Source organism: Gambusia affinis, linkage group LG07, assembly GCF_019740435.1.
Source record: "Gambusia affinis linkage group LG07, SWU_Gaff_1.0, whole genome shotgun sequence".
Taxonomy (NCBI): Eukaryota; Metazoa; Chordata; class Actinopteri; order Cyprinodontiformes; family Poeciliidae; genus Gambusia; species Gambusia affinis.
Genome location: NC_057874.1, coordinates 12,586,563 through 12,607,778, shown reverse-complemented (window position 1 = coordinate 12,607,778; position 21,216 = coordinate 12,586,563). Strand labels below are relative to the sequence as shown.

At 39.9% G+C, this 21,216-nt stretch overlaps 1 protein-coding gene and 1 long non-coding RNA gene across 3 annotated transcripts in view; one reads left to right on the top strand and one right to left on the bottom strand.

Annotated features, from left to right (window-relative positions):
* Window positions 1-136: 136 nt before the first annotated feature.
* Window positions 137-21,216, bottom strand: part of dip2bb (disco-interacting protein 2 homolog Bb) — a 44,342-nt gene continuing 23,262 nt past the window's right edge. The window contains exons 6-39 of one of the 2 annotated variants that reach the window (XM_044123493.1): window positions 21,059-21,205; window positions 20,370-20,489; window positions 19,243-19,440; window positions 18,960-19,051; window positions 18,156-18,266; window positions 17,950-18,073; window positions 16,807-16,916; window positions 16,559-16,661; window positions 16,413-16,477; window positions 15,614-15,707; window positions 15,412-15,531; window positions 15,048-15,162; window positions 14,349-14,488; window positions 13,270-13,406; window positions 13,085-13,165; window positions 12,855-12,982; window positions 12,277-12,391; window positions 12,002-12,203; window positions 11,205-11,317; window positions 10,916-10,939; window positions 9,874-9,954; window positions 9,661-9,784; window positions 9,440-9,561; window positions 8,522-8,633; window positions 7,775-7,884; window positions 6,871-7,001; window positions 6,607-6,775; window positions 6,360-6,530; window positions 6,007-6,068; window positions 4,424-4,481; window positions 4,254-4,328; window positions 3,979-4,153; window positions 3,244-3,367; window positions 137-3,027 (exon numbers count right to left, since the gene is read on the bottom strand). In XM_044123493.1, the coding sequence (XP_043979428.1) occupies window positions 2,775-3,027; window positions 3,244-3,367; window positions 3,979-4,153; window positions 4,254-4,328; window positions 4,424-4,481; window positions 6,007-6,068; window positions 6,360-6,530; window positions 6,607-6,775; window positions 6,871-7,001; window positions 7,775-7,884; window positions 8,522-8,633; window positions 9,440-9,561; window positions 9,661-9,784; window positions 9,874-9,954; window positions 10,916-10,939; window positions 11,205-11,317; window positions 12,002-12,203; window positions 12,277-12,391; window positions 12,855-12,982; window positions 13,085-13,165; window positions 13,270-13,406; window positions 14,349-14,488; window positions 15,048-15,162; window positions 15,412-15,531; window positions 15,614-15,707; window positions 16,413-16,477; window positions 16,559-16,661; window positions 16,807-16,916; window positions 17,950-18,073; window positions 18,156-18,266; window positions 18,960-19,051; window positions 19,243-19,440; window positions 20,370-20,489; window positions 21,059-21,205 (4,106 nt within the window). In that variant the 3' untranslated portion in view covers window positions 137-2,774. The remainder of the gene's footprint in view (window positions 3,028-3,243; window positions 3,368-3,978; window positions 4,154-4,253; window positions 4,329-4,423; window positions 4,482-6,006; window positions 6,069-6,359; window positions 6,531-6,606; window positions 6,776-6,870; window positions 7,002-7,774; window positions 7,885-8,521; window positions 8,634-9,439; window positions 9,562-9,660; window positions 9,785-9,873; window positions 9,955-10,915; window positions 10,940-11,204; window positions 11,318-12,001; window positions 12,204-12,276; window positions 12,392-12,854; window positions 12,983-13,084; window positions 13,166-13,269; window positions 13,407-14,348; window positions 14,489-15,047; window positions 15,163-15,411; window positions 15,532-15,613; window positions 15,708-16,412; window positions 16,478-16,558; window positions 16,662-16,806; window positions 16,917-17,949; window positions 18,074-18,155; window positions 18,267-18,959; window positions 19,052-19,242; window positions 19,441-20,369; window positions 20,490-21,058; window positions 21,206-21,216) is intronic. The other variant, XM_044123494.1, reaches the window with a different exon arrangement.
* LOC122834768 lies at window positions 13,175-14,474 on the top strand. Its single transcript, XR_006371243.1, has 3 exons — window positions 13,175-13,285; window positions 14,175-14,216; window positions 14,355-14,474. It is a non-coding gene; the product is annotated as an uncharacterized LOC122834768 (long non-coding RNA).

Sequence of the window (21,216 nt, the reverse complement as noted above, 5' to 3'; positions counted from 1 at the left end):
AGTACACTACTGGGTAAAACTGATCAGTTTTTCTTAGTCTTTAAAAAATTAGCATCATGTTTATTTTTCCATACTGTGCAAGCTTTGAAATTAAATTGCACCATCATTAGGATTGCATAGTGTAAGAAATCTGAAGTTGGAAAAAAAAGAGTAAGAACCAGAAAGAAGCCCTTGTAGACTTCCCAGCAAAGCAGGTAGATGGATTCTGGTTGTCGCTTCAGGTCTCTGATAATTTGCAGAGACTCATTTTTGTCAAATATCCAGTTTATGGATCCTGCTCTTTCATACTTGGATCACCAGGTCCAGTCCTGTTTTACCAGTTTTACTCCCTGAAGTTAGATTAATACCTGTTCATCTCTTCTACTATGTCAAAAATAAGATGTACCCGGAGCCAGTCCCTTCGTGGCCGAGTCATGCCAACATTCTGCTGCAACTATGAAACAAAGGGTTAAAGCTAAGATGAAGCACTATTGGACCCTATGTTGTTAAAATGGGGCACTGTTTTATGTGAAGCAGGATGTGGCAAAAACTATTAAACAGTGCAAAGTGCATTATTTTAGATGTTTGTGATTACTGTTGAGGTTTGCAAATCTCTCCAAAATTGGGCTAGACTTGTTTAAATGGTAAAATGGGGCAACGGCAAAGCCAGAAAGAAAAAATTAAGAAAAATTAGAAAAATTCTAGGCTGAAACAAAAATTTCATCACTGAAACATTGTGCAAGTCATTATATAGTCTTTAAATGATAAAGCACAAGGAAAGCACACGATTGCTGGTCAAATGTTTACATGCACTTATCTTGTGTATAAGTAATTCGATCTCAGCTGTTCTCTTTTTGGGGTTAAATGATTATACAAAACAAACACAAATGCACAAGTTTGCATTTTTATAGATTTTTCTTGTAAGTTTGTAAAGGCCACCAGATCAAATACTGGGGCTGTATGACTATATATAAGCTTATCTTATTACTTTGATCCTGTGTAGTTAAGGGAAAGTTCATACTCAGTTCTGGCTTATTAAGTCATTAAAGCTCTTTGTGGTACAATCACTTAACAAACCCCAAATTAACATGATGCTCACACTCACCATGAGTGGATGTAAACTTCTGAACAGAACATTTTGATGAGATGCAGTATTTTTATGCTCATCTCTGTCAGATTTTTTTTATTTTCCTCTGGATGGCACCTTGCATGTGGCTCAGCCTGCAGCTGCATTCACAAGTGCTTAAATATTCCAGTGACTCGATACAGAAAATAATTTATGACACGTTGACAAATTTCTGCCTGTTACAGTACAAACAACATTGCTTTAAGAATTCAAAGGAATTATATACAAAAAGTTGCACAAACACCAACACATAAAAAAAAAAAAAAAAAAAGTTTGAGCTTTAGAATGCTGAGAGGAACCTAGTTTGAACTTCTTATCGCTCCACAATGGTTTACACAACCGAGAGGTTCATACCTGTTTGGCAGCATGGTGGCCATGGATGTGGGATGAACAGAAGTGGACATAATTTTTTTATACTTTTTTTTTTTTTCCACAAAGTAACCCGTCTGCCTGGAAACAGTCATATTATTAGTTCTGCAGCCTTTCTCACTGACACCAACGGGGAAAGTTCCTGCATTAACAGTGATAGCCCTCCCAGTAAACGTGGATTATTCTGCTCAGAATAACGTGCTCCTGAACCATATGCTCATAATGCCTCATTGTTATAATAAAATAGATCTTTTTTTACTTTTTTCAAAAAGTGCAATGTTATATCCATTCCGATACATAATGATTTAAAGTTATTTATCTTCCCGTCCCATATATAGCTAATATTCCCAAATAAAAGTACTTTTAACTGTTAGATCCTATTTACAGTCTTCTTCCTGCTACTGTTACAGCCTCCCAGCTTAGTTACTTATTCAGAAAGGAGCAGCTGAGAGAGGTGAACAAAACAATTATACATTTATACAAATAAAAATATCTATACAGTGACATACAGTATCGAAAATACAAAGAGACCCCTTTTTTGTTACAGTACAGAGTATGGGCTCTTGTTTTGTTATCGTCCCTTTTGGATTTTTGTCAGAACTTTTGCTCCACCTGTTAAGGAAGAATCTGAAAGCCATTAATAGCAATTTTATTAAAAGTTAAGATAGGAATGTATGGCTGAAGTTTTGTAAGGCAGGAAATATATCAAAGCAGGAATTATCTATTTGGTTTTGATAAAAGTAGGGGAATAGATTTCTAAGTTTGCACACTGGCTAAGACAGAGGTCTGTCTTCATGGCTTGTCCTCTTACTTATCCACGTTGCTAAGAAATGAAATGAAGGGGCTCAGGACATGCGTTTGTGGGTGAGCTTGCTTGAAAGTTGCACATACAAAAATACTTCAAGCTGTGTTAAGATTAGTAGCTCTGTGTGGAGGACAGACTTTCACCAAGACAGGACGACAGTTTTTGTTATCAAAATTTACCTGTTGTCTCATTTTGTCATTTCTACACACAAAAAAAAGTGCATCAGAGACTTTGCTTTGCTTTTCATCTCACGGTGTAGGTTAACTGCCTTGTCTGCATGATTTTACGTTCATAGAAAAAACACAGTGTTCAACCCCAAACACAGACATGCAGTGGTGCAGATATGCTGGTGTCACACATGGCTGCTTGTCTGTACACGTGCTCCATGCTTTTCTGCTCGCCACACACTCACACACACACTCCATCGAGCCCGGTCATTAGCGCGACGCTGCAGAAGACGCATCCAGAGATCACACCCAGATGGCCACAAGCTCCTCACATGTTGTACGCGACATAGATGGGATCCAGCTGGTCGGCGAGGAACGAGTCGCGCAGGTGCATGCGCTGCTTCTCTCCCCTGGAGTTGATGGGTATGACGCCCGGGTCGACGATGACCACCACGCCAACGATGAGGTGGTGCTCCTCCAGCACCACGTTTGTGATGAGGGGAACGAGGTCCAGCGCGTCCTGCTCAGAGCCGCACAGCTCCGACACCACCACCAGCAGGTTGGTCCATGTAAACACAGCACTGCGAGGGACGGGAGGGAGGAGATTCACGTCATCGAAGTTTAAAACCCGAAAAAAAAAAAAAATGACGACAGAACCCACAGAGAAAGAGAAGTCAAAAGAGAGAGAAAGAGGCACAGGAGTAACGTCAAACCACCTGGAATGAGCTGGGAAACTGTAATAGGAAACACAAATGGGAAGCTTTTCAGGAGTAGAAAAGCATCGGCGGCACCCTCACCTCTCAGCTATACTCCGGTGAGCTCGTGACACGGATGTTTCGATGTCAGTAGGGTGGTACCGTAACCCTCGTAACTCTAGCGTCTCATCCAGTGAGCCAACCACAAATAGAGCGTCATGCCGATCTGAGACACAAAGAAATGTTTTCAGAGTGCCAAAAAAAATTTGTTCAGTTACTCTTTGTAATTATAGGGAATATAGTGTAGTGCCTTGCAAAAGCCTTTCTACAGTCACAAGTTTCTTATCAGCATTTATCAGCAAAGTGGCACACAGGAGCAGAGTGGAAGGAAGAGCCTTTTTGTTTGTAAAAAAAATTCAAAATTATAGATAATTTTTCTTATGCAGTACTTTGTGTTGAATTGTTGCAGAAAACCCCCAAAATACTTTAGTTTATATTATTATTTTGCAGCTAATAATGAGAGAAAATGTGGAAAAGTTCAAGAGGTGTGAGTAAAGTTTGAAAGCTTTGTCAATAACTGTTGATAAGCTTTGTTGTGACATCTCCATGGAATAATTTGTAAAAATGTAAGCATTATCTCCAGAAGTGCTGGAATTTATTTAATCTTTTATGCATTTCTAAATACCTAAATCATCTGATGACCTGTTTTTACAAGCCCTATATATTCAAACATGTTTAATTATCCACAAATATTTTCAGCGATAACTTACTAACTCCAACTGTCTAATTTCAGTCTAACTTATTTTAAGTTAGTTTGAGTTTGAGCTGCCTCTTTACCTCCACTTGCATCCAGCAGCTCCGTCCTCTTCACGAAACCCAAGTATCCAGTTCTGGCCCACAAAGTGTGCGGGTCTCCAAAGCTGAGCTTGGTGTTGAAGTGGTCGGCCTGAAGACTCTCTTCACCGTAGATGGTGTAGTAACCGCTGGCATTGTGAGGGCTGTTCACCCAGATCTGAGGCAGAGAAACAAAAATTGTGTTTGTTCAACCATGGAGAGCTTTATATTGGTACAAACACACCGTTGCCCCAAACGAGCAACTTCAGCCACATTACCTCCCCCAGATGAGAATCACCGAGTGGACCTTTCGTCTCTGGGTTCACAATGATCACCCTGACGCCTGGCAGGATCTTAAAGAAATGACAACAATATATCATCAACATGTTTTTGTGTGAGGATTTAGCAAACTAGTCTATAACAGTGAAGTACATTTTACGTTTCCCACCTTGCCAGACTCCATCAGAGGAAGACTCTGAGGTGCTCCTCTCTCCACCAGCCTCACTCTGAAAAACCCAACATAAACAGTCAGACACACATTTATTAAATGCTGAGCCTTAAGCCTAAAAGGGACACTAAGCAAAAATATCGTCAAGCTACGATTGCAGACCACATATCGCACCCTATTTGTCTGCTCAACAGAAATATGATGCAGGTTAAGTCCACAGCCGTGTCAGTGGAGGGACTGACACAAGCATTTCTGCACCAGATGTCTCGAGAGAATTCAGATGTGCAGAACGACCCTTTGTCCTTTATAACCTTGCTTGAGGTGCAAGCTATTTACTGTCTTTTCTGTTTTAAGCAGTGGATGTCGCTGCTGCTTGTCAAACCTGACCGCATTCAACAATCGGTAGAAAAAGAGTCTGCACAATCCACTGACACTGTAGTGGATTAATTGTGCAGATGGTGAGTATTTTATTTATTTGATGTGCCAGGGTGGCAGGTTAGAGTGTTTTGTGGTGAACTGCATACAAGATATAATGTATCCTAAAATAACGTTAATTTGTTAATTTAACAAATTGTGGACATGTAAATAATTACAGATTTCTTTTAATGATATGTATAAATAATTACTATTTAATTGTTGCGATTGTGACGCTTTTGGCATCAAAAATATAACAAAATAAAATTGCTCCATGTGAAGGCAGTTAATTAAAGGTAAAACTGGTTCTATGCTCCCAACAAATAATTTTTATCAAAAACCTGAAATGAACACCGTGAATCGGACCGAGCTGTAAAGTTGGCTGAGGTGAAGTGGAAAACTGTTCCGTATTCAGACGAATCAGATTTCGAAATTCCCGCATCCTTTGAACTGACGAGGCGAGGAACCTTCTGGCGCATTACCAGAACAGAGTGTGAGAACCTAAAAATCGCGATGGTGTTGGACAAGTTCCGACAGATGGTATGAGTAACTCGCCTATCTGTGGAGGCTCCATTAATGCCGCATGGTGCAGCTTCTACAACAACATATGCTGCCGTCCATATCATGTCTTTATCGCAGAAGAATCTTAAATACTTTGAAGAAACAACATAAAAATCACAATGTGCATCCCATTTAAGGTGTAGTAAAGAACTTAAAGAAAAAAATGTGGCATGTTTTTAAAACAGAGAACGCATTCAAAGATGAATGAGAATGTCAAGTACCTGAGCTCTTATAATAAACAGGAATAGACAAAAATAATCTAAAACCTTTAAAGGATGTTGTGAATAGATAATACAGAGCTTATTAGATAAAGAGGTTTTGAGCTGCTGCGGTTAACAGCATCAAATTTCAAGATATTTTTAAGAGAAAAACAATCATGAATTTGATCCTTAACATTATTTTTGTATTTTTTATTCAAAACTCAGGGTAAATGCATTATGCTCATAACAATACATAAATAGAATCACAGTTTAAAACATTTTGCAAAAAAAAAAGTGACATTTCTAACTTATTTTATATTGCCAAAGCTCAGTTTTGATGCTTAAAAGCTTTAAGTGGTTTCTTTAATCACGCTGTTTTAGTTAAAAACTAACCTCCTGTGCTCCTACCTGTCATGGCGTAAAGACTTCATGTCCACATACACCGTGCAGGGATCGGGGCCTGTGGTTCCCTTTGGCATGCAAAAAAGGTCAGACAGGTTCACATTTTTAATGTTGTAAAGCCATACTGAATTATTTCACTGCAAATATAAAAGTCTGCAAAAAAAAAAAATCTACATAAAGAAACTGGCAGATAACTGGCTTGAGCCAAAGGGACAGTGCCAACCCATCCTGGGTTAGCATAATTTAAACAATGAAAGTACAAGTATTACAAATCCTGGTTTCTTTTTATTACAATTGTTCAGGCCAGAGAAAGTATGTAAATCCAACTAAGACAGAACAAGTGCTGATGTTTGGTTTACCTGCAGGCAGATGGCAAGGTTAACTCTGGAGCCGAAAGCAGTGCTGACAGCCCTGGACGACAGTCCCACGTCCTTAAACAGCTTGGAGAAGGACTGTGAGAGGGCGAGACGAGGACGCTCCTCTGCTATCACGACGCAGCTTCGCACACACGACAGGTTCACCCCGCGGGCCTTAAGCACAACCAGACACAACAATCACATCCAAGTTTGTTTGCCACAAACCCTGATTGTGTGTGTAGGCCCTCACCTTCAGTAAGTCAGTTTGCGTGCCCAGTCCTTTAGTGCAAAGCTCCATAACGGAGTAGGAGCAGAATGTGTCCCTAATGCGGTACTGACTGAGCGTGCTCAGCCACAGAGACACGCTGCTCTCCAGCTCAAAGGGAGGGATAAGGATTGACTGGTGGCCAGAATAAACACTGAAGGTTAAAGTAAAAAAAAAAAATGATGAAGATCTGAGGGAAACCAGTGCAGACACAAAGATAATGTAAAAGAAAGTGATGGCTTACTGCACCTTGCAAGGCACCACAAGACGAAGCCCAGACCACAGTAAGGATCCAGACAGATGGCAATTTGGCGAGAAGAGTAAAGCTCACACTGAAGCTTTATGGAGCGACAAAGGGCACTGACTGCTGCATGAGAGATCTGTGATGAATACACAGAAAAGGTTTTTACTGTTGTTATTTTCTGGTTTCTTTTCAAATATGCTTCCAAGTAGAGTTTTGTAACTTCATTAATCTGAGGCAATAAAACGTCCGGCTTGGTTTTGTGATACTAGCAGTTTCTTTATATTTTCATATCAAGACAAAATCTTAAATTTGATATGGTCATGAAAAGAAGAGAATATCTCAAGTTTGTTTTTTGGTGCAATCACCATTTGATTGTCTAATTATGTAGAAGAAGATCTCACGCTGGTTTCATTGTCATAATAAAATTTTATTAGCCTGCTGTAACAAGACAAGATGATGAGTCGTTTATAGACTGTTTGTTTTGTTGCAAAAGTTATTTTATTTATTCATAATCTTGAGGTGACAAAACATTCAGTAATGTGTGGACGTTAGGTTTCATGGTATCATTTTCTCAGGATAATAAAATTACTAATCTGGGTTTGCCCCTTTATTTTATCACTCAGAAGTGAAATCTCAATTTTCGTTTTGTGATAATGTGTTTATCGCATCGTTATCTCAAGATGACAAGAAATTCAAATGATTTTATACAGTTTTAGGGTCTGATTATCTGGTAATATTTCATCATTTTTGTCACAATCACATAAATAGATGTCTAGATGAGGAAATTCACATTAGATCTCAATCTTGTCTCATCGTTTAAAGTAGTTTTTTTTTTAAATCATGATAATCTGACTGTTATATTTTAGAAATGAATTTTATTAGAGACATGCAAGAAGCAGGATCTCTCACCTTGACGCCAGTGAGCATGCCTGTAGTGGAGACGCTGAAGTCCAGATAAGCGATCATCTCTGCTGTAGGAGGTTTGTAGATCTGTGGAGGGCGTCGGCGAGGGAGGTCATCTGCAAACAAGAACAGAGCAACGCTTTTAAAAAAAAAGAAGAGAAAATACATGTAGAACAGTAAGAAATAAGTACAAAATAATGTTTTGTTAAATAACATTTTATGGGTATGTATTTCTTATAAGTCATCTTTGGAGAATCTTGTTGTAGGTGACATGTTTCAGAAGGTTCTCCTAAATCGGAGTTTCTAATATTTTCTGTGTTTCTCCTCCATCGATTGAAACCTCTAGTCTTATGTTTTAGACGGTGGTTTACAGTGAGCCAAGTTCTGCTGGACGTTTCTTCCTGTAAAAAGGGGAGTTTTCCTCTCCACTGTCGCTACATGAATGATTAATAAGAGGGATTACTGTAAAGTCAACCACACAATGTGAGCGACTGTCTGCTGTTGCAACATTCCTATCCGGGAGGAGTGGATGCTTTAAGTCAATGAAATCTGCTGGGCTCCAGTACACAGAAAATGTCTCTAACCAATTCTAATAAAGAACTGAACTTTACTGGATTGTTTGTTAACTCGGATCAATTTGAATATATGTATGATTGGATTGAACTGACCTTTTTCTTTCTCATGTGCCTTGAGATGACGTGTTATGAATTGTCCCTAAATGTTTAAATTGAACTGAATCTTTGGGCTTATTACCCGTATCAATGATGGTTGGCCAGGTTTTGATGTTAACAGAAGCTGCAGCCTCTTTGGAACGCAGGATCCTCATGAGGTTCTGCGTGGTGAGGATGCACGCAGCTTTGCTGACCTGGCAACAAAACACCGACATGACTCATAAGGAAAGCAGAAGCTGCTGCAAAATTTAAATGAGGAACAAACACCCACACACCCAATCATGCAACATGATCGCACTTTTTGATGTAGAATTGTTCAGCTGATGTTGCTACTGATTTAGATTTGTTTTGTAAACAAGATGTGTGTTCGTCAGGTCACTCAACTTTTAAACATGAAGAATATCGATGATCTGAACGTGAGTTAAAACAGCCAGCAGCTGTACTACTTGAACCAAACCCTTTTTTTTCTTTTTTTTTTTTTACATTAAAACCACAAAGACCAATTTTACCAAGCTATTGTGTTTAAGATCAACACAAAATATGGCATATTTGTCAATTAGAAGGTTCTTTGTGATTTAAAATATGAATAAACATATGTTCAGCTCAAGAGCAACTAACTGCCTTCAGAAATCGTCTAAAACAAAGTCCAGCTGGATGTAGTTTAATTTAAGTATAAATCCAGCTGTTCTAAGAAAACCTCAGAGGTTTGTTAGCGAATATTAACAATCAAACAGTATCATGACGACCAAGGAACACAGCAGACAGGTCAGGGGGCAAGTTATGGAGAAGTTTAAAGCAGGACTTTGGAAATTGTGGAGAAGTTGTCGACAGTGCAGGCGTTATTAATGTCCTCTGGAGAGAATGAATGCTTTTCTTTTTCCAAAGCATTGCAAATATCCAAATAAATGAAATATCTCCAAGTTTCTGATTATATCTCAGCATAAATGTTAGCACGATTATTTAAAAGGAACGTGATGGAAACATTTTTAAACAGGCATACATCAATGATCATCCGAACAGTCGGCAGAGTGGCTGCCAGGTTCTGCGGGTGTGGAGGCCTGACGTTGACCGGAACACAGCCAGCGTAGAGACAGCCGTAGAAGGCCGCGATCAAATCGATCCCTGGGGAAAACATGGAGGGTGACCGCATTGTTATAAAAAAAAGTAAATCATTTAAGTCTCATAGTAAATAGTCTTTAGACAGAGTCGGAGGCAACTTGCCAGGAGGATAGAGCAGCACCACATTCTCCCCAGTGTTGATGCTGCTTTTCTCAGAAAGGGCAGCTGCTATCTTCTCTGCTCTCTTGTGAAGCTGAACGCAGGTCGCTGTCCCAACTGTCACACCCTAAAGGACAAAAAAAGAGGCGCTAAAGACACATAATGTAGCAATGCAGAAATCAATGTTGGAAAAACCAGATAGGAGTAACTTTGTACCTTTGCATTAAGGAGAACATAGAGAACATGGTCTGGGTCAGTCTGGGCCCTCCATTGAAGAGCTTCAGTCAAATACTGATGCTGCAATTTGGTGAGAAAACTAATGAACAACAGCACATCTGTAGAAGCGCAAACAATTACACAGGGCAAATTCTGATGGGAGAAAAATAAAGTTGTGCGTAGAGGCTGCACAGCTCGGTGACAAACAATCCAACATAAACATAAACATAAACATAATGTATAACTCTCACTTTGAGTCAGAGGTGGGTAGAGAACCCAAAAATTTTACTCAAGTAAGAACAGGACCACTTCAAAATATTTTACTCAGAGGTAAGAGTAAAACATATCCTCCAAGAAATTACTCAAGCAAGAGCAAAAAAGTATTTGGTAAAGAGATTACTCAAGTGTTGAGTAACTGATGAAAACATCATTCATTTAATATTAAAAAAATGGTTGTGTGAAAAAAGTTGGTATTTTAAGGAACTAAATGAAAAATTATTAATATAAACAACATGATGGTGTTGTTTATATTAATTATGGTGGCTTTCCTGCCACCATAATTACAAAAACTAAATCATTTTTCCAAATCAATTTCATTCAATATAAAAGTTATGTTTTGTGTCTTTTCCAGATAAAAATTGAAAGTGCGTGTATGGATCTGCTTAGTTTTTAGTTTAAAAAAAGTTTGTTCTCCATTCAGTGAAGAACAATAGGTAGAGTATTTAGAGAGTTTGCTCATGTAAGAGTAGTAATACTTCATAATAAAATTACTCAAGTAAAAGTAAAAAGTCCAGCAGAGTAAAAGTTCTCCTAAAAGTAATTTTTTGCCCCAAAAGTTACTCAAGTAAATGCAACTAATTACTACCCAACTCTGCTCTGAGTCAACACAGCTCTTATAACAACTTGGGTGTGAGAGGTAGTGAACATCAGAAGATGCATATCTAATAAAAATCAAACATGCATGCACCACTGCACAGGTTAACACATGACCAGAATGAGCACAGGTGTGGGGAATCATGCCAGCGAGGACTGCAGTTCTTACCATCACAGTGGGCCACATACAGAGCTACATCAAAAAAAAAAAAACACAGAGCAGAAGGAAAGAAGAATCCAGATTTTTCTGTAAAACAAGTCTTTGAATCTATTATGGCAGTGGATAGCATCCCATCATCACTTTTATAACTTTTATAACACCAATATTGAGTATCAAAGGTGTCTGCGTGTTCATCATTCCTGCAGCTTATGTAGCGGCAGATGCTGTTAGTAATTTAATAGATTAGGGTCTAGCGTTTGGTTGGACATGTGGGTTAAAGTCCTTCAGGACAAACTACCTTTCGGACCAGATCCTGGTCTTCGATCATGCCGAGATCCCTCCCCACAGCCTGAGCGATCCGCTTCCCCGCCACCAGGTTCCCCACCATGACGGATGCAGGACCGACACCGACTGCGAAATAGGAAATCATCGTTGACCATCGCAAACCCAACACAGATCTAACATAAAAAGATTTTTTTAATCACAGTTAATTGTGATTATGGAACTAAATGCAGTTCTTGTTTTAATGTAGCAGGAGAGTAACACAAATAGACACACATGTCAATATAGAGGAAAAGAAAATCCTATCAACATTGCTACAAATCAAGTACTAAACAATAACATCTTCATGATTCAGGAGAAACAGAAGCCGACCAGCACCTTACAACCAAGTCCCCTGGATGTTTATTATTGACATGTGAGTACAATATACATCTTAATTTACTTTTCATACCACCACAGTTACTGTAACAGGATTTACATCTAAGAAACAAAATGAAGGCAAAACCCCCCAAAAATATTTCAACTCAAATTTACACACGTTAGCACTTTATGATTTCAATACGTTAGGAACCAGATATTTACTGACCATAATGTGCATTTATACCTTTTTTATTGTTATATCTCCACATGCTTTTATTATTGTATTTAAGCTGATCCTAATCTTTATGTACTTAAGTTTTGTGTATATTATTTTTATTTATTTTTTTGGCCACTATCTAATGTCAAATTTAGTTAACAAAAAGAAGCACAACAGATTACAGTACGTAGAGAGACAATAATAATGAGTGAGAGTACTTCTTATGTCAGACTTACCCGGCTGCTTCTGGCGGGGCTTCGGCAGGTTGGTGACACACGTATGGGGGCACATCAGGATGTTGCAAGGGTGCAAGTTCCCATCCAAGAAGAACTGCTTGGTGTCGGAGATGTGGATACCGCCGAGGGGTGTTTTGGGCAAGGTGTTGGCCGGGACCAGAGCCAGACAGTAAAGGCCAACCTGGTGGATGCTGTCGATAGCCTGGAGGGGAAGCCAGGAAACCAGGTCAAATGTTGGTCGTTTGAAAACATTAATTGAGAAGTTTCTCGCTTACCTGAAGTACTCTGCTCATCCACTGGAAGCTGTCCTCCTCGCTGGCGTCTGGCCTTTGCTCTGCGACAATTACGACCCTCTCATCATAGAACACGGTGACTGAAAACACCGCGATCCTGACAGAAATAGAAACAGGAACAAATAGCGAAGACTTTTTAGAGAATTCAGAAACAGTTTGACAGCCTAGTGAAAATAGAAGGACTATAGAAAAAGTATCCATAACCCTTTAGTAACTTACGTAAATAAACCAACGTAAAGTAGTTCAGAAGACAATATATGACTGACTGCACAATTGCACTGGATTTTATTCAGGGGAATGAAGACAAACAGGTCAGACTTATCAGATTTACTCTCAACTTTTTATCACGCATTATTTTTCTCCACTTCACAATTATGCAATACTTTACATTCATTCCCAGTAAACGGTGTTTATGAAGTGAAGAGACATGAAAACGTTTGCAACAAACTGAACTGTTCAACTGCATTTTTCTACATGCTATGTTTGCTTTCAACCACTAGATGTCAGTAGTCATAAAGGGAGAAATCAACAGTCACACACCGTGAAACATGCATGCCTACCTTCCACGGTACACCGTCTTAACCGGCTCCACTGCCAGAGCGGTGGCCACCAGGTCGTCGGCGTTGTGCCTCCGGCTGCTCACCATCAGTAAGCCTTCTATCTTCCCCACAACAAAGATCAAACTGCCCTGTGAAGGTGGGAGGAGGGGGCAAAAAGCTGAGTCAGTATCCTGCATGTTGAGGGAACCAGGTTTCACACAACTAGAAATGATATAATGAGTTGTACTTACTGGGCCAACAAACCCCAGGAGTCCTGACCGCACAAATGGAATCTCTCCAATAGGAACTCCATTAGCATTAACCGGTATCACCTGAGCAAATTACAGAGAGAAAGCCACATTAAACAGCTCCACTCTCCTTTCCTCTCGGCACACACACAGCAGGCTGTTGGATCATCTCCCCCCCTCACACATACCTCAAAAGTGTTTTTGGTGAGTCCAGGCAGGCCGTAGTACATCGTGCCTCCAGCACGGGAGTTAATTATTATCTCTCCTATCTCATCGGTTTTACACAACTGAGGAGGCCCGTCTGGCCTAACTATACACATGAGAGCTGGAAGTACAAAAGAGGAAACCATGAAATAACTGGAATGCCTTAAGCAATGACACTGAATATGGTGGCTATAATCCTGATGCCTTTCTGTCAGGGACATCAGCTAAAAATGTCAGCTAAATCAATGTCATCTGCAGTTAAGTATAGGATTTGTTTGACCGTACTAACATGACATGTCAGATGACTTGTTCCAAATTGATAGAGTTACAAAAGCAGCAGAACCAACTGTATGTGGGTAAAAGTTGTTGAGATCGTTTCTAAAACCTGGAATAAGTGAGAACCTGCTTACTTTAGCAGCTGCATGTTCTTACCATCCAGAAAACTTAAAAGTTCTACAAAAATATGAACATGTACTTTCTCTCTAGCATCATGTACCAACTCACTGGACTGTTGTGTCTCAAAAATAGCTCATATAAAGTTTTAAAAAGCAGAAATGATTCAGTTCAGTTTGCACTGAGAGTTTAAAACTAAGTGTGAGATCTGCTGATGAGCTGAAAAGCTGAGCATTGCTGTTATGCATCCAGTAAGTGTTCAGTATCTTAGGCTGGACATACAGGCTTTTTGTTCCTACTTCCCACTGTGGGTTTGTAAAACATTACAGTCTACGATACTGTTCTTTTAAATGATCTATTGTAACCAGCTGGTTAATGCCTGTTCTGTTTTGTTTGGATTCATGAGCCGGAAAAGTGATTTGTTGCAAGCAAACATAAAAATTTATGACTGATGCCTCATTGTGCGTTCTTCGGACTAACTATTATTTCCATGCAGTGGCTTTCCAGACGGCACCGTCTGACAGGCTGAAGCATGATGGTACTTTTATGTGTTTATATTCCAGTAAATTTCAATGTGGCTTTGTTGCAGCTTCTTCTAAAATCTGAATCCACATGACATTTATTTTTCTTGCTTTTCACATGACTAATGCATGCTTCTCTCTGTCCTTACCCCCAGGCATGACGTGTCCTACATCTTGTACAGTCAAGGCGGAGTTCTTGTCCTCGGTGTTGACCCGGATGACCCCGTAACTCAGGCCGCCCATGGAGAGGATGGCTCGTGCGGGGAGAGGTGCACCCGGGACCCCCGGCCTAAAGAAAGCAAAAATTCAATTAAATATTTGTAATTACATCCATCTCATCTCTTTGGTGACCACTTTCACTATCAGCCAAAGTACAAGTGTGCATTTTCATTAAAGTAGCAGTTCCAGAAACACTGATTGAGGTTGTGGTGTCTTTCAGCCCATGTTGGGGTCTTTGCATAGATGTATTACGGTATGTTGCTTTGTAGCTCTGGTGGTAAACAAATGGATTATTCACTCTTACCCCTTACTGCAGTAGCTACCATTATAATTCATAATCTGAAATCTCTCTTTTTTAAATATTCCTCCTGCTCTCATTAATTGGATAATAACTCTAGTTAGTTAGATTTTAGAAAAGCAGACATATAAGCAGAACTGCAACAGTCTGCAGAAAGTGGAGAAAACTAAAAGCATTTGATGTCCTCAGTTGCAGTGTCCGTTAAAAGGCCCCAGGCTTGGTGAGCTTGGTTAAAATTAAGATAAAGCAATGTGTCTATCTTGTTCAGGTTCTTTTTTTCCATCCTAAAGTCCACAAAAACAATGTTAAAAACAAACGAACAGTGAGGTACCTGCGGATAGCTACTGTCATGGCCTCAGGGGAGGCGGCACAGGGGCAGATGACTTCAGGCTTTAGCCCATGCGACTGAAACAGATTCAGGAAGGCATCACAGGAAGAGACAGACCCTGGAAAAGAACAGATAGGAAATGTTACATCAAATCCATTTGGGTTCGAAACAAGGCATGTTGAAAGATTTGGATTTCAAAATGCCACATTTTGCCAAAAAATAATTTATTTTACGGTTTTTGGTAAAAGCACAAACACAAATGTAAACAAATATTTTTTGTCATTCTTATGCAGACACGGAAAAAACTTAAAATAAACCCCAGACTTCGTCAGACATGCTTAGAACCAGGAGTTTCAGATTTACTCACAGGGGTTAGCACCATCAGCAACAATGAGCATTCGTAGTGAAGCCAGGCTGATATCTCTCTGGTCCCGATGAGCCATCATGGCCCAGTGCAGATCACGGCACTTCACCAAAGCTACACGAGCTGCAGAGCAGGAAGAGAAACACACCAAGTCACACAGGATTTTAAACAACAAGGCTCAACTCAAAGGACTGATATCATTTACCTTTATTCATGTGGACCCTTTGCACCCAGGAGAGAGGACAAGCTTTCATTACGGCGTAGGGAACACTGATGGTGTGTATCCTGTTCATTACAGCCTGGGATGAAAAGCCCCCCAGAAAAACAGAGTAACATTTAGCTGGAGGCAACCTACAAGGCAGCATTCTCACATTTTGATGTTTCAACTACTAGAATTGTCAGCTGTTAAAATGTTATTTATTGCTTAAGTTATTACTTTTCTTTTATGTTTTATCATATTTTCCAGATGTTTCTTGATCTGAAGAAAGGGAAGCTGAACTTTCACTGATCATAATCTAACTTTAAGGGCAGGTTTTCTATTAGTTGTCTGTTCTTGATGAATCTTATTCCTAAGAGTGGCTTTAGTTTTGTAAAAAAAAAAAAAAATCGTTATAGTTATTCTGCTATGGGCTAATGCTGCTGGATGCACTGACCACGTCCCCTCTCACAAATACTTGCCCCATCAATTCTCCAATTCGGCATTATTTGCAATTAATCCTGCTATCGCTCATAGAAAACACTACTGACCTAGTGTTTCTGCTTAGCTGGGGTTTTTTTTACTATAACGAGCCATTGATGGAGATAATAATGCCATTAACTTTGTCTACTCTCTTTGGTTTTTTTTACTGAAGAAAATACTTTGAATACTTCTGTGATTCTTTCTTCAATAAAGCCAGCAACAGGTTAAAATAAAAATTCTTCTGTAAGGGGCTCCAGATGTTTTTAGAAGAGTTACTTCACTTAACCTTGCACTGCATGAATTTATTCAGAGGGAAAATACTCACAGTGAGAACACCGTGCCATAAGCCCATGTCCTTTTTGAAGTCCAGGACATTCACTAAAGTTTCCCCTTTAAACAGAAACATAAAGAAGGTTGTAACATTTTGCCGTTTGATGTGTTGTATGACGCCGTCACCAATAATCCACTCACCCTCGCAGTAGTTGCAGGCCTGGGTCAGCGCTTGACAGTGGGTCAGCATGGCCACTTTAGAGACGGCCACCCCGACCACCGTGCCCTCTTTACTGGCCTTGTACTACACACACAGAGGGAGCAAAATGTGACCAGAAAGGTGTAAACATGTCCTTAAACATGCTGAAGTGAATTATCAATAGGATTAGACGGATCATTCAGGCTAAAATCAGAATCAGGAGGGGAGTCAGTGAGCCCAGCTCTGTTACCTCGATGTATGCAGGATCAGTGTTAGCTGTGGGGATGTGAGGCTGCCAGTCTTTGGATGGCTTGGTCAGGTATTTAGAGTCCGTTATCACCCACTTCATTCGAGGCCAACCTGGCAAAGAGTATCATCAGGAAACTGTAAGTTAAACATTTAGATTAAGATTATTTGGAGATTTCACCAGAAAGGCACCGTCCATTTGATTTCCAAGCAGTTTAAAGCAGGAACAGCTACTACTGTTTTATTAAGTAGTAAGTAGGAGAGTTGACTAGTACATAATAGAAACATGCTTCAGATTTGATTAGTTAGAGATCGACTGTTCTGTTCAAGAAATCCTAAAAATATATCGTTTAAAATCTTGTATTGGTTTTTTATTAGGAGAGCAACGGTGATAATGTGACGCCCGAAGCCTCTCTCACTCTTTAATTGATTTAGCTGAGACAGAAACACGCCAGTCAAGTCGGATAAAACTGAAGAGTTGTTGCTTCAGGGGAGATCGTTATTTATTCGCTGACAAGACACTTCAATATCTGCGGGACAAAGTAACATCAACAAAACCCTCATTTCAATCTGAATGACCCGTTCAACACAGCTCAGCTCCATAAAGAAGAGCTTTGAGGTTCTCTGGACCAAAATACAGAACTTTTAACATTTCTTACCACACAAAACCAAGACAGAGCATTACTGTACTGCCTGGACTTATTCTAAGATTATTCCTAACATTACTCTGGCCCTGCTAGGTCACTCTTCTTTCTAACTTGGTTCAAATGAGAATCTGCTTTAATCAAACCAACCATTAAACTGCTGTATATATTCCTGTATTTCTCAGACAGATTGTTCATCACAAGGCAAGTAATCCTGCCTGAACCAGTAAATAACAAAAAAAAAAAGAATTCTAAAACTAGTTTCTTTCATTTTGTTATTCAAGACTGCCCTAAATTATATGCACTGCAAACTGGATGCCATAGCGTAATAGAGATTAGAGAACAAAGTTTGGACCATTTGCCATTCAGTTTAATAGAGAGATGCTGAAAATATTTTACTGGTCCTTTGATTGTTAAAACTCGTTGTTTTAAGGCACATCTTCTAGTAAATGCATCATATTCTTCTCTGACATATCTCTGCACACTCCAGGCACCTTCCATACCTTTGAATTGCAGTATTTCACCAGTGGGGGTCTTTGGCAGACCTTTCAGGCAGATTTCGCTCGTCAGAGCCAGACCGACTCCACAGCTGCCGAGCAGGAAGCCCACCTGGCTGATACCTGCATCCTAAAATCACAGTGTGTAGTTAATCACAAAATATACCAAAATATACCTCGAAATGAGCCTGTTGCTGTGAACGGTTTCACACCTTGCGAGACAGCGGTACCTCAATGGGTACAGGTATGACTTCAGCCAGGAGGCAGCCGTAGAAGGCCACCCAGAACATTCCCGGGTCGCTGTTTGGATACACCAGCGCCACCTACCGAGACAGTAACTTTCTCTTAAAGATTGATTCAGGTCTCGACTTCTATTGATTGTGCAAAACTCTGTGGGGTCCCTTGAGAAACTATTCTCATCCTTAATTTTGTTCTACAGAGAAACAAAAAGTGGGGAGTAACTTGAAGCAATATCTGTGTCTAATGACTTTGTCCTGTCAACAGATCCTATGCTGCCACTTGCAATCTCTGTATTTTTTCTCAGATTTAATTTATACCAGTGGACTCTAATTACGGGACATTTGTAGACAATTGCCATCAATGGATTTTACTTTGGCATCAGAGAAAATGGGACTAAATACAAATAAAATATAAAGGAATTAAATTTTAATACACTTTTTCCTTCAACTTCACAGTCATACACTTCTTTTTGTTAGTCTGTCACATAAATTCCCAATAAATTGCAAGGAAAACAGTGTTTTAAGGATGAAATACTAAAAAGTGCAAGAGGTTTGAACAGTGTCACAAGGCACAATAAATCACACCTTCTAACACGTGGAAATATGATAAGTACATTTTCCTGTTACTTGTAACTAGATTCTAAGGATGCAGCTTGTTGGTAAAATGGTACTGAAACTTTACAGATAATGTTGGAGGTTTACAGGTATTAAAAAAATGTCTGCAGCAGATAATAATCCTAATAATCCTCTTCTGTATCTGTGTGCCTGCTGCCTCACTTTGTCTCCAGGTTTGAGGATTTGCTCGTTCTTGGTGCCCAGCTTGTTTAGGAGTGTGTACGCCAGCTTCACACTGCGACTCCACAGCTTCCCTAGCACACAGAAGGTGGGGAGGAGGCAACATGTTACCACGGCCAAAGCCACCTCATGTCACGGATAAAACGCATTTTTACATGTTCAGTAAGACTTTCAGGCAGATGGGAAAAAACAAACAAACAAAAAAAAACACTGACTTGACCAAAACCTTAAGTCCTTGGTCATACACTTGAATCTTGTGTCTCACCATAAGTCAGGGTATAGAGAGGTTTGCCTGAGATGTCCAGAGCAGTGAGAGCGGGGCTCTTTCCCTGAGTGGCCCCCCAGCGAGCTAACGCCGCCTGCAGGGCTGGTGGCCAGTTGCTGACCACTCCCAGAGGCTCCCCTTTTACCGGGATGATCTGACGGCCCTCCGGCCTGGGAGTGTTGGGGTCCGGCTGGGGCACTGTGATGAGCAGAGACCACAGAGGGTTTTTGGGTAGGTTACAGATGGATGACTCTCTTTACTAGGACATCAAAATCAAGCCAAATGCCTTCATTACAGCTTGCAGATACTGTCCCTACTGTACGACCATAATCGTCTTTGTTCCTGCAGAGACAGGAAACATGTCATCAGACATGCACCGCTCTGAAGCTCCATCTACTAAGTAAAGGAAAACAAAATAAGGACTTTATGTGCAGACCAGAAATAAGTAGACAGAGTTAATAACGTTATGTAATGTAATTAATTTTAAGAGCGAACAGCAAAAACATTGTTAGTTTATTAATTTATTTAGTGCCAACAGATGGGAATATTATATTTACTTATTGCTTCTATGGCATAACAAACCAAACGGAAAAGGTAAATAAGTTTTAAATGTCTACCCAGGAGGAGGTACTTGGTATACGTCATATTTAACGATCTTACAAAAATTTGTTCCATTGCACTGATGTAGAATTTGCTGTCTACAGATTATATTTGTAAAAGTTTCCATAAAGACTTAAACACTTCCTCCTCACTTATGGAGTTCCTCAGGGTTCAGTGCTTGGATCATAGGGATCAATTATGCTTACAATTTTTTTTTTCTGTAAAGGTTGATTATTCCAATTAGACTTTTACTGAAATACATTAAAGTGTTGCATTTTAAAAACTTCATTGAAAAAAAAAAAATTTTCACTTTTTGTTGCTAAAAACACAAACATTGAAACACCTCCAACAATGCAAAAAGGTGTGCATAAATGATGGGAATGATATTGCCTAACATTAAATTGTAACATTTTCCTATTGCTACATTTACTATCCACTAATGTGAAATCAGATTGCATTGTGTACATGCTTCCGGATAAAGTAGTTGTACCAGGGTAAGGGTCAATGAGTTCTATAAGCCGGCATACCTTGGACGATCTCCTCGGAGTCATCAGTGAAGAACTCACTGAGTGGGGGTCTCTTAGGCCTCTTCAGAGTGTTTAGCAGCTGCTGGATCTTTGTGGAAACTCTGCTGCTCACAGGAACTCCTACGAAGAGGGTAAAGGTGGAAACACAAAGTGACATTTCACAAACATTACAATACATCAGGATGTGTTCAAATCTCTTAAAAGCCTATCATCTGCTGTTCTTCATTCCATTTCATAAATTTTAGAATGGGTTTGGGGTTTTAATCAGCAATAACTTTGATGTTGGGCAATGAAAAGCAGCAGCTCTAGGCGGGTGTCATCAATACTGGGAAAACACAGAGAGATCTGGGAGAACGGTTTTCAGTCTCAGGGCCACACATGAGGATTGTTTGTTGCATTCCCTTCTATGATCCTCCAGTACAAACGACAGGAAGAGTGAGGGTTCACCAGGAAACAGGAGATAAGAGGCTGTGGTTATGAAAAGTTTCCTTACTCTGCATATTACCTCTCCCTGTTAGCCAGTCAAATAAGGATCAAAAAGACAAAAAAAACAAAAAAAAAACATTAAGTCTGATCCATGTGATACAAAAGATGAAAATCAACACCTTTCTCATGAAAGAGAAACAGGCAAAATGTTAATAAAAAGATGCGTAGGCTTAGGTTTGGCCATTGTGTGGCGAAGCTGTTACCATCAGCGGTCTCCATCATGCTGGAGCGGCTGTGCCCGCGGCTCATCCCTCGGACGACGGCGTTGGAGGGCAGGTCCACCCGCGGGCCTCTGGAAGGGGGGGCCACAGCCGTCACATCTGGAGGAGGGGCGGAGTTCTCAGAAGGAGCTGAAAAGAAA